This window comes from Sabethes cyaneus, chromosome 2 (assembly GCF_943734655.1).
Source record: "Sabethes cyaneus chromosome 2, idSabCyanKW18_F2, whole genome shotgun sequence".
NCBI classification, from domain to species: domain Eukaryota; kingdom Metazoa; phylum Arthropoda; class Insecta; order Diptera; family Culicidae; genus Sabethes; species Sabethes cyaneus.
The window spans coordinates 33,000,423-33,013,037 of record NC_071354.1 but is presented as its reverse complement, the minus strand read 5'-3'; the positions used below and the strand labels follow the sequence as shown (position 1 = coordinate 33,013,037).

Here is a 12,615-nt window from a genome sequence, read left to right as displayed (position 1 = left end):
CGGTTGTTTTGTTTCCACGTTTACTGCTGTAGCTACCGAGAGGACCGGGAGCAAAACCGAAAGTTGCTCATCTAAAGAGCGCATTAAGAAATTTTTCTGCACGTCAGTTTTTCTCATTGTGTTTAGTCTGTTTCTCATTGTGTGGATTTACTTCTCATTTCTGAAAGCAGTTCTGCTCATTGTGTTGAACAAAAAAAGTTGCACTTTTTGTACAATGAGTGAGGAAATAACAAGCCTGGCTGAAACTTTGCATAGCTGTTATGTTTAAGAAAATATGTCATTTAATATGATAATATCAGTTATTTTTTTAAGATCAAGACTGCTTTTTCAAAAGGGCCTAACCAAAAATAATCCATTGAACCACAAAAAATTTTTTTACAGTGCACATATTTTTGTTAGAAAGGCAGTTTTATTATCTACAACTTTGCTGAAGACACTATTCCGATCAAATAACCCTTTTTTCCAATATAAAATATTTAACGGATTAGCACCATTTTCGGTTAGGCCCTTTTGAAAAAGCAGTCGACATCTTAGAAAAATACCTGATATGATAAAATGACACCATTTTTAAGCAGAACAGCTATGCAAAGTTTCAGCTAAATCAAAAATGATAAAATAAAAAATATATGTTATTTTTTCGTCACTTGGTGTGGAATCCCTCATATACAAACATTAGTTTAAGAGTGTTAGATAGGACATTGGGGACAATTGAAAGTTCGGTCTATTTCGAAAAACCATCAATTCACCGAATTTTTTACACTATACCCAACAAACATTTTTGTTTAAGAGTAGTTTATTCAGCCACCATATAGCTAATACCGACGGAATAAGCGCTTGATAAACCGTTATACAACAATAATGTTCCTTGGGTAAATCCATTGTCATTTGCCATTTGTTTATTGTTCTGTAGTGTAAGGTTCTACCTTTTAAAAATACTACCTCCGGTTTGTCACAGTAATTACAATTATAATGTTTGTTTAAATCTAGTCACTAATAAATTAATTTACCAATCTAACTACGGTTCCAAAAACTTATGCAGCCACTCCTAAAAATTGCTTCCGAAGAAGAACGCTTTACTATGGGAGGTAAACTATTCCAATTAATAACACCTCGTACGAACAGTGAATTGGCGTAACTCGTTGTATTGTTTGCAGGAATCACTAAGTTTTGTAAACGACGGCGCGCCGTCGACGGTGTGATTGTATCAGTTTTCGATGCAGTATGGTCAGGCTTGTAGAGGACAACCCAGCAAATTCTTCTGTAGATGGCTTACATGGTCATATCGGGTTAAACCATATACAAAACGTACACAGCAGTTTAATGCCACACGTAGACGATCAAACGAACTTGCACTGAGGCGGACATGGAAGATATCCCCGAATAAAAAGTGTGGCAGGATTAGCGACTTAAATAGTTTCAGCCTAGTGCCGACCGGCGCAGCAGAAACCCTGGAGAATAGTGTTCGTAGACCAGCGTAAATCTTCCCACACTGTTGGGCTATTAAGCCGTCCCACTGAAGATCACTCTGGAACGTATACCCTAGGTTGTTCACTCTGTCCGACCACTGAATGATCTTATCGTCTATCTTGATGCACGATAACGGAGACACAGATCCAATTTCTCGTCGCCGTCGACTTTTTATAAACAGCGCTTTACTTTTGGTAGGATTGATTACAAGCCCGCTTCGCTTTGACCACTCCGAAATTCTTTCTAAGTCCGCATTCATCATCCTGTTTATTTCCAATGTGCAGGGACCAAGACGACTGATGTATAGTAGTACGTCATCAGCATACATTTGGATGGAACAAAACTTAAGAACCGTCGGAAGATCGTTTATGTAACAGCAAAACAGCAACGGTCCGAGGATAGAGCCTTGCGGTACACCAGATGTAGACACGGCGCAGCTGGAACAGCTACCACCACAGTATACTGTCTGTTTTCGCAGAGGAAAAAATAAATTGAGCCTCCAGTTTTGACAGCAATTTCCGGTGAGGGATAATGTCAAAAGCCTTTGATAAATCTAGCAGCAGAAGAATACCAACTTCTTTTTTATCGACTACCGCTCCCAAATCGTCATGTACTTGTAGCACAGCAGTTTTAATGCTTTGACCTTTGCGAAAACCAGCCTGGAATTCAGTCAGTAGGTTGTTGTTTTCTATGTAGTGCGCCATTTATTGCTTAAGAAGCTTCTCGAAGGATTTCGACAGTGCGCATAGTATGCTGATCGGGCGTAGACTTGCAATGTCGTTCAGATGACTCTTCTTTTTTAGTGGCAGAATCTTCGCATGCTTCCAGCCTTCTGGGAAAGTAGATGACTCAATGAAGGCATTGAACAAGTGAGTTACACGTTCAATTACCAATGGTTAAATTATCTTTATAAACCTGATCGGTAAGCCATCCAAACCCACTGCGTTCGACTTGACTTCCCAAATGGCATTAATAACCTCCCAGCTCTGCACTGGTCGAAAAGAAAACTGATACAGCGAATACATTGTAGCTCTTGGAGGAGTTCCTTCCAGAGTACCACTTGTAGTATAGTTGGACAAGAAAACGTCATTGACTTCTTCAGGGTCGAAGTCGTGTTGCTGTGACTTCTTATCCTTGCCCACACCTATTCGCTTTACTCGTTGCCACAAGACCTTCGACGATATCCTACTGTTCAAATACTGCTCCAGAAACTGTTTTTTGGCTCGCGCAACATGTGTATTTGCACGGTTTCGTAGTTCCTTATACCGCTGTCGTTTATCGTGTTTCAACTCGGGTGCAGCTCTTAACCAGTCTTTGTACACTAAATCGCGTTCCAGCAGAGACCGCCGAACACCGGCAGTAAACCACTCATTCGATTTTCGTCGATTGGTGTTGGTACGAAGGGGTATACACAAATCGTGGACTGCCTTGACGTGATAGTGAAAATATTCGATCGATTCATTTGGATTTTCATTGTCGTATAAATGATTCCAAAGAATAGAAAGTATTTCGTTTTGTAGCCATTGCGCATCGAAATTTACATAATCGCGGTATGCACTCACTTGAGCGGAGCACTGAACATCAAAGTCAACTGATGCAAAGATAAGATCATGCTGCGATAATCCAGGAAACCTAACCTGTCCAAAACGTAATATTTTTTCGTGCACGTTAGCAACCAGGAGATCAAGTTATGAACATCCTCCACCATGGAAATATGTTGGTTCTTCGGCAACCGACGTCAGCGGAAAATTTCGAAGCATGGATTCGAACTATGTGCGCTTGCTACTTGGACAAAGCATATCCGTGTTGAAATCCCCAACGATGTATGCAACGTAAAACGCAATGTGGCATGTTGCGTAATGTTGTTGGTATGAAAGTCATCATTATCAATTTCATCAATTTTTGGAAAGAAAAAGTAATTAAGGGGACATAAACGACTAAATTTTTTAGAAAAACTCATTATTTTTTTACTACAGATTTTGATTCTGCAGTCTTTTTCGCTTATTTTGATACTAATTTTGTAATGATCCGACCACGGGAAGTGGCCGAAAAACGATCATACACATAAGCGTTCCAGTGCGGCGTGGAACAACCGCGACGGAATAAAGCGCCGCTCCTGAAAAATCATTATTTTCCAACTTTATGTACCGTTTTCTCAGAAACTACAAAACGTATTGGAACAAACTTTTTTTGTTTTGTTGGTAGCAGCTTGGCAAAGACTTTTATAACTTTTGAACTTGGTAAACAAAATACAGCTTGAGAAAAATGAAAAAGAACAAGAAAAGCTGGCTGGAATACATTTTTTTTATCTGTTTCTTCTTTTTCCTTCTGAAATAAAAAAATAATGAGCGTCTTATAACACCTTCAAGCGCAATGTTGAAAAGCAGGCAGGAAAGACCATCTCCTTGTCAAAGTCTCCTTCGAATGGGTCCGACAATCCACTCGAGATTCTCATACAGTACTGGATCCCATATATCGTAGCCAGGATAAGTCTAATAAGCATACCCGGGAAGCCGTTTTCGTCCAGAATTTACACTATCATATGCGGCTTTGAAATCAATGAACAGGTGATGCGTGGGGATTCGGAATTCACGGCACTTCTGGAGGATCTGCTGCAGAGTCAAGATTTGGTCCGGTTATAGACTGACCCTCCATGAAGCCGGCCTGGTAACTTCCCACAAATCTATTGCCTATTGGCGGTAGTCGATGCAAGATGACTTGGGACAGCACTTTGTAGGCGGCATTCAGGATGGTGATCGCTCGGTAGTTCTTACAATCCAGCTTATCGGCTTCCGTGTAGATGGGGCAAATAACCCCGGTTGTTCACTCCTCCGGTAGTCGTTTCGTATCCCAAATATGGATAATCAATTGATGCAAACAGTTCGCCAACTTATCCGGGCCCATTTTAAGAGCGTTCATAGCGGCCTTACTGAGTTTTAAAGAAGTAATGCCAAGAAACGTGCATTTTTTGGGAAGATAATTTTTTGATGAAAATCAGGATTAATTTCGATCGGTAGGGCCTTGGAACCCACAAACTCACGTCGTAAACGATGATCGGCAGACTCTAGGGTTTGTGACCTCCTGCAGAATTCACATCTGTCTAAGTCTATTGGTTTCCCTGAGCCCTGGTTCATTTTCCCTAGCCACTGCATCGACTTCTACTTAATAAAATTAGTCTAAGGCGGCAAAAATCAAAGGTTTTTGGTTCTTTCGAATTGAAGATTCGAAGAGGTGTGCTCATTTGCGTCAATACATATTTACACATTACTTATTCTCGTCTTATTGTCTAGGGTTTGTATCGCGTGACCTTAGGTATGTTTCTTTTTTATGCACTTCCACGTAACAAAACTAGTATAAAGATAAGCGCAAAGTCTAGAGATTCGAAATCTAAAATACAAAATATCTATTCTACTAAGACGCTCAGATAAACATTAGTTATTTTTACAAAATACTAATTTAAAAAAAATTGGGAGGATTTTCAACATTGGGAGGCTATCTACTTTGTTACTCTACGAACGAAAGCGGCGAAATAAAACATTTTGCATGGCAATCAATCTCGAACCTGTATTTTTTGTATTTTTTGTTGGATGTGACCTAACTCATTTGCCTTTTGCAAGTCTTTTTCCCGGAATCATAGTTATTTTTGCAAAGTGCCTGACGAATTTCACCAGAATCAGTCCGCAAAAATTCCAATTTTATTTATTGGACATTAAATCCCATCCCCCTCGTGCCAGAATGTGCACTTTTGCTGTCAGAAATAGCTTGCTAGGGTAACCAGCAACAGCAGAGCAGCAAAAAAAAAAAAACAGAGAACCAGTACATATATCACCGAACGGGGCGATCATAATTTGCATACCTGCCAACCAACGAAAATTCCACCGATATGCGAAGAAAAATATTTCTGAAATGACACCGACAAAAAAACAAATTGCCTAGCTCTCCCATGTTCGCAGCCGGGACCCCGGCTGATGGCGAGTATCACAACCGGCTGCTGCATGGTGCATAAATCCTGTCCTCCGGTCATTCAGTGGATGGCATTTGTACTATCTATGTACTAGTAGAAGTTTTGTAGCAATAGTAGTAGCACTGCTACTACTGGTGGTACTGGTGGTGGTGGTGGTGGTCAATAGTAGGTCAACACCAGCGCAGCCGGTGGCCATTAGGAGGAACCTGCAAGGTTTGACCATAGTACATACACCGGACATTAGCGCGAGGCCCGACAGTTCTGTCGGGTCGGGAGTTCAGACGGCACTGTACATATATAGGAGCTATAGTATACGTTTGGCTCGCTCACTTGGCCATCGTTTGGCGCAAAAAAGCAGGTGCTTACCAAGCTAATTTTTCGCCAGGACAGCTATATGACAACTATGAAATTGCTCCGTGAAGCAGTTCCTTCCGTGGTGTAGCAACTGCTGCAAGCAAGGTACTGCTCCTTTTGCTTGCTTTTGGCCCCGGCTAGAAACTTCTATAGACATAGAGTCACCAGCTAGAAAACACGGGTCAAACGATAAGGTGGTGGTACATACACAGTCAGTGGGTTTCTTGTGTGCAAAGCTTTCGCGATTAAAGGGTTCAAACACGGGTACAAAAAAAAGGAAGGCTCTCCTGCACCCACCACACCATTATTTGCGTCAACAATTTGAAATATGATTTTTTTTCTAGTAAATTTTGCAAGTCTTAAATTTTTTTTTATAATTTAAGCTATTTCTTTTCCAAAAACGAAAAGGTAAAAATGGAGCTTGCTTCAAAGGACATATAAATCACACATTTTATTATCATTTCCAGCAAAAGCATTCAACTTCATTAATCTTGATATAATGTGCGTTATGAAGCGGCATATATCATATGGTGCAGTGGCACTATTTTCTGGTTATGAGGTCTAAATTTTTTCAATTTTTTCCCGATAGTTACAGCAGTTCAAACAAAATATCAATCACTCTCGAACCGATTGATTCCGATTTCCGAGCGTCCTTGATGTTTCGTTCGAGCAGTACCAGTCAGTAGTGGCAGCCAGAGCCAGAGCCAGAGCGATATTGGTATGGTATTGCGGGAATTAAGTGTACCCATAAAAGTGTGACCCCATTACCGTTGCGCGATCTCTCCCGAAGCTGTTTACTGTTGTTTTTGCACGTTGACTGACGGGAAAGGAATCTCCCGGCAAAGCACTTGAAAAATCCCACGAGACGGCGACGCTTGCGGTTTTTCGCCATCCAGCCACCGCAGAGCACGGTACGGCCCGGCACGGCACAGAGCAAACATCATTAAACCGCGAAAAGCAGACCGAGACAGCGAACAAGGCAGAGAGACTTAGGCTGAAATGGAAGAGGTGCTTCCGTATTTATTGCCAGGTCGAGAAGAAGAAAGTCAACAAAATATTACACGAATCGCGTTTCCTGCAGCCAACGCAATGGTAGGTTTCCCGAAAAAAACGGACGACAAAAAAGCGATGTGGCGAACCGCGAAATTTCATTTCGCGCGGTGGATTTATGATGTGGTTTTTTATCATTCCATGCTAAATGCTGTCGGGGAAGTTAGTGGCAGACTAGGACCGGCGGTCGTCGTCGTCGTCGGCCACGGTTCTGTACGGTTCTAAATACGTTATCACGACCCTCGACGTTGGTGTCACCGCAAAGGCCGCCGCCGTCGCCCTCGTTGTTGTTGTTGACGAGGGCTTTCCGGGGGTGCCAACGACGGAATTTCGTCACCTGTAATCCATCGCAGTCATTCCGCGGTGCGGTGGCATGTGTAGGCGGCGGCGTTTTGGTCGACCGAGCCATCCGATCCCCCATGATGCGAATCGTTTTCGGTGGCAAGCAAATGCAAATTAAAGTTGGGTCGTTTTTCACGAGTCTAATGAAAAATGGGCTCTCGGCCAATTATAATCGTTTAATGCGCTCGTTTCTGGCGTCATTCGGGAGCCTTAAATTTCATTTGTGATTAGAAGCTCTTCCGATGCTAGTTTTGAATATAAATTGGGCTGTATCGCACAGCTTGAGTTGAACCGCCCAGTTAGCTTCGAGGTACGATGCTGGTCTAACAAGCTAGTCGTCGTATGTTCGAATCTCGGCTAGGCGGTGCTTGCTAGATAGAGTCAGTAGGATTATTACACTGGCCCCGTAATTTTCCTGTACTCTATCAGCCGGCTGCGAAGTCTGTCGATGAAGAAGGGTAATGTCTAATGACGGTTTAAGCCCACGGCTTTGCTTTGCTTTGCTTTGAGTTGACCCCGAATTAAAACAGAAATTAAGTTTGCGATTGATACTTTAAGTTATGATTTTCATCACTTAATTTTATCAGAGTTTTTCACAGCAGAACGCTAGTATACTTTAAATTGCTTCTCGCTTTCAACAGTTTTTTCTGCGTTCTTCAAGTTTTGCTTGACGACAACCTGTACGTTATTTTGTTATGGCAGAATGCCAAATCCAGCCTGAAACAACACGAACCAATCGTGTAGATTTAGGAAAGGTAACGGACGTTTTTCCGGACAGTTCACGTAAATTTTCCATATGCTTGAAAATGTCTGTCCTTTTTCCCTCTCCGTTTATCGTATAAAATTTCTGCCTTTACCATACGAACTTCGGCAGCAATATAGTGTACAGCTTCCGGGATCGTGTTTTGGTAGTCTTGTTTTCACATGTGGTACATCAAAAGCATTCTTTCTCAATTTTTGGAGCAAATATCAAAAGATTTCAAAAAAGGTAAAATCCCAAAATTTATTTCATCTCTCACACTCTATCAACCTCAACCCGCTCAACCCCAGTATGATTTCTTGCCGTAGTACTGATCCTTCACGTACACCGTCGGCTGTTCGACGTAGACGGGCTTTTTCACGTAAACCGGATAAGGCTTCTCGACATGGACCGGGTAGGGCTTCGCCACCTCAACCACTTCCTTTTGGTAGACGGGAACTTTCACCTCCACTGGATACGGGACCGGGCGATCAACCGGTACGTGAACCTTCTTCTCGACGTAGACGGGAACTTTCTTCTCGACCAGCACGGGGACCTGCTTCTCGACGTGCACCGGAACGGGCACCTTAACGGCAACCGGAACGTGTTTCTCCACCTCCACCGGGTACGGGACGGGAACGTTCTTCTGAACGGTCACGTGTTTGGTCACATGGTTATCGGTCCATCCATTGTAGAGCGGTTCCTCGTAGCCGAAGTTATGACCGATGTCAACCAGTCCTCGCTTTTCCTTCTTTTCCGATTCTTCCGCCGGGGCAGAGGCCACCAGGGCAATTGCCACCGAGAGCACGATGAAGACCTACAATGAAACACTTGTTGAGTCCAGCACCAAGTATGGAACCAACTGACGTTACCTTCATTTTCTTCGATATCAAATGATTTGGATGCGTAACGCTTGATGGAACTCAGACGACTGATGCCGTAGTGATGGTCTACATGCTCGTTTTATAGGTGCCACAAGTTCATCAACGATTCCACGACGCGTCTTTGATCGGCAGTCAAGCGTTAAAAATGTATAACAGTTTGATTTGTAAAATTTTTATTTTTATTCAGTTGGGAATGGCACAGAGACACGGGAAACCAATCAAAAGCACAAGTCACTTGAGTTTCATCGATTTCGGTTTGATTGAAAGTACTAAGGTCTTCCAAGGTCAGCAACGAACGGTCGATTTCATACGCTAACGGTAGGTCAGTTTTCAATCCCAAACTCAAGAATGTGTAGAGAGGTTTTTTCAATTATGTACGTTCGTTTTTTTATTATTCTTCAAATTTATATTAATGTATCGATACTGTTGTTATTTATTCAATTTAGTTTGTGTATTATTATGACATCATTTCAAATTTAGTTTCAATATTATTGGTGTTATTGGCTTAGTTTAACTACAATTTCTTATATCTATACCAGAAACTGATTTAAAATTGTCCTGGACTTGTGTGTGGGTGTGGAGGAGGAATCTTTCACCGCTTACGATCTTGTCTCGAACCATAACTTGCTTCATGGTTCTAGTGCAGTGAATTGCCTGAAAGACAGCGGCAACACGTTGACTCCATCGGCAGTTGCTGACGTTGTGGCAGGGGAACCTGCTACTTTCCTACTGCTACTGAGGGGATCATTCCATAAGTCGACTGTATCCGCTCATACTATCAGAATGTTAGAGGACTCCGTTCATAATTGTTTTATCTAAAGCAAAAATAAAACCTTTAACTTTCTACATAAAATTAAAATTAGGATCCGGCATCGGTTCGTCATCTACTTTATATATGATAAAGATTTCGTCTTATGCCTGGAACGGATTCTAGCCTCAAACATAAACGACGTTTCAAAGTCACATTTAACCCCATTTTTCTTGCACCATCGACTATTATAAGAATGATAAACTCTGTAGTTTGTTCCTTGAAACATGAAACTCATTGCTATAGAAACATAACTAATTTTACGCAAAATGAAATTGAAATTACCCTGAAGCAGCTGAAATCATTCAGCGTTCGGACGGAATACCTTCGTCATACTGTAGAAATGCGCAGCTATTCTTTCAAAACCTATACAGTTTATTCTTTCCTTGTCACTTCTTCAGGAAACATTTCCTGTTTGGTGGAATCGACATCAAAGCAGCGCTATATTGCGTTGATCACACTATACTACCAGCCAAATTAAAGCATCAGGCGTTCCTCAGGGTAGCAACGTCAGATCCTTGCTATTCTCACTGTATTACAACGATGTCTGCATGATACTTCTTGCCGGATGCAGAATCGTGTAGACCGATGTACTCAAAATCTAACTTGTAGTTCTCTCAGTATCGAATTTCGAACTACTGATCGACATGTTCTTTGATTGGTGTGTATGCAACCGACACAGCATCAGCGCACAGTAGTCCAAAAGGGCGAAAAGTGATACTTTTTTTCCTAGTGTCTCTTGCTTTCATTTTATCATTTATGGTCTTTAGCACTTTTATTCGTATGAATATCCTCTGTAATTTAAAACTGTCAAAAGTTAGTCATCGCTTACTATAATGAAAATAAAAAAATAACTTTTTTATGTTAGGAAATATAGACATAGTATCTTCGGCAAAGTTGTAAATATTGTAAAAACAAGCAACTTTGCTGAAGAAATAAAATTTCTATCTTTATCGAGTGCCGAACTATAGGGCATATTCTTCAAAACTACTTAAAAAATTGGTTTTTCATACTTAGCTTTTGTTAGTTGCATTTTACAAGAACACACTGTTCTAGGAAATTATCAAAGCTTTCAAAATACACGTTTTTGCAGAAGACCGCAAATCTCTTGGTCCTTTATTTGCTGAGTTATCGCATACTCAAGCTTTAAATTTCCATAGCTTCACGAGCCCATGGGGTAAAATGGGGCAAGCGTATTCATGAAATCAGCGGTTCATCTTAAAGCTTAAGTCGAGTACTACAAACCTGTATGGGTTCCGCTTGTCCCCAGCCACCCAAATGAGAGTACGGCAAGCATATGTTTTATGTGTTTCGCGTTCGCGAAAAGCTCGATACACGTTCATTTTTTTTATGTTCGTAGATAGACACATGGTTTCTTCGGTAAAGTTATACAAAATATAAAGATAAACAATTTTGCTAAAGAAATGACATTTCTTCTTCTATCGAGTGCAGAGCTGTAGAGCATTTTCTTTGGAAATTCTTTAAAAATAAGTTTTTCATATTTAGCGTATGTTGGTTGCATTTTACAAGAGTATATGGTTTTAGGCGATTATTGAAAGACTCAAAACACATGTTTTTGCAGAAGGTTGCAAATCTCCATTACCTTTCCTTACAAAGTTGTCGCTTATTTAAGCTTTATTTTTCCTTAACTTCACGAGCCAAACGAGGAAAATCGAAATAGAACTGGGTTTCGGGCTGGAACACTGAGAGTCTGAGATTCTGGCACTCTGGGACTTTGGAACTCTTATACACTGGGACACTGCACTGGGACTAGAGTTGGAGACGATCAGTTTAATCACTGACGTTAACGCTGACAATTACCAAAAATAAAGTCACTTTGTAAAATAATCAGTTCCATGCTTTTTGTCGGTGACGCAAAATCTCCGACTATAATTACTTTATTTTAGTGGCGACGGGCCGTTACCGATCCTGCGCCGAACGGATTATGGTTTCCCTGCGCTGTCGGTCCTGGGCTGCCGTGCTCCAATTCTTTCGAACACCAGCTGACCGTGCGTCGTCCTTGACAGCGTACATCCATTGAGTGCAGGGTCTGTCCCGAAGTGTACCTTTTCCTGGTTATCTGCTGAAAATGGTTTTGGCTACTTTTTCGTCGGGAATTCCGGCCACGTCCCTAGCCCACCGCAGCCTGCCTCATTGAATGTATTAACTGCACTATATCAGCATATTTGAATACTTGATACAGTGGTTCATATGTTTGCGCCACACTCAATTTTCCATTTTACCACCAAGTATTGATTGCAGAACTTTACGCTCAAAAACCCCAAACACTCACTCGTCGATCAGTTTCATTTAGCGTTCATGATTCATGTCTGCAAGGACCCACCGGGAGGATTAGTGTTTTGTGCGAATTGACAAACTACGGGACTTCAGCTGGCCATAATCCATAGAAAGCCCGATTCGCGGCTTACATCGCTGTCACAAATCACGAGTATACCTAGATATATGAACTCCTCAACTACGTCATGGCGTTCACCATCCAGCTCTACCTCGACACCAACACCGTTTGGACTCCCATGTTCCCTGTCAGCAACTAGGGTATGTTGCTGCTTCGTCGTAATTACCTATTCCCGTCCTCTCCAACACAAATTATTAAAAATATCAGCGTTTTTTATGTTACAAAATGCAAAATTAGTTATTCCTTAATATTTTAGTTTGTTGACTATCATACGCGATCAATCGAAGTGAGCTGAGATTTATTTGAATGCTTTTTTTCATTAAAGCTGCCCTAGCAACCAAATTTCCAACGTTTTTTCGTGCGACGAAGAAAAAAATGTTGACTAATCGCTTCAATTTCCGTCATTCATAAAATGAAAATAACTCACGCAACGCATTGTCGTTATTTTGCAGCCGGGAAAACTTGCATGCCATGCAGAAATTTTGCAGAATAACATTTGTCATGCCGTCCTACACAAATACATGCGCGCTAGCTTCGTAAATATTATTGTGATTTTTAGTTCGTTTAGTTCGGACGATGAACAATTTTGAC

The 12,615-nt window shown here is 41.3% G+C and overlaps 2 protein-coding genes across 5 annotated transcripts in view; one reads left to right on the top strand and one right to left on the bottom strand.

Moving 5' to 3' along the window:
* Positions 1-12,615, top strand: part of LOC128733875 (beta-1-syntrophin) — a 423,176-nt gene that overhangs the window by 7,746 nt on the left and 402,815 nt on the right. The gene's annotated exons all lie outside the window — the stretch shown is intronic.
* On the bottom strand, positions 8,218-8,794 carry LOC128735247 (MAGE-like protein 2). The gene is made up of 2 exons (XM_053829743.1): positions 8,789-8,794; positions 8,218-8,733 (listed from the first exon to the last, which is right to left on the bottom strand). The coding sequence occupies exons 1-2, from the start codon at positions 8,792-8,794 to the stop codon at positions 8,218-8,220; spliced, it is 522 nt and encodes a 173-aa protein (XP_053685718.1).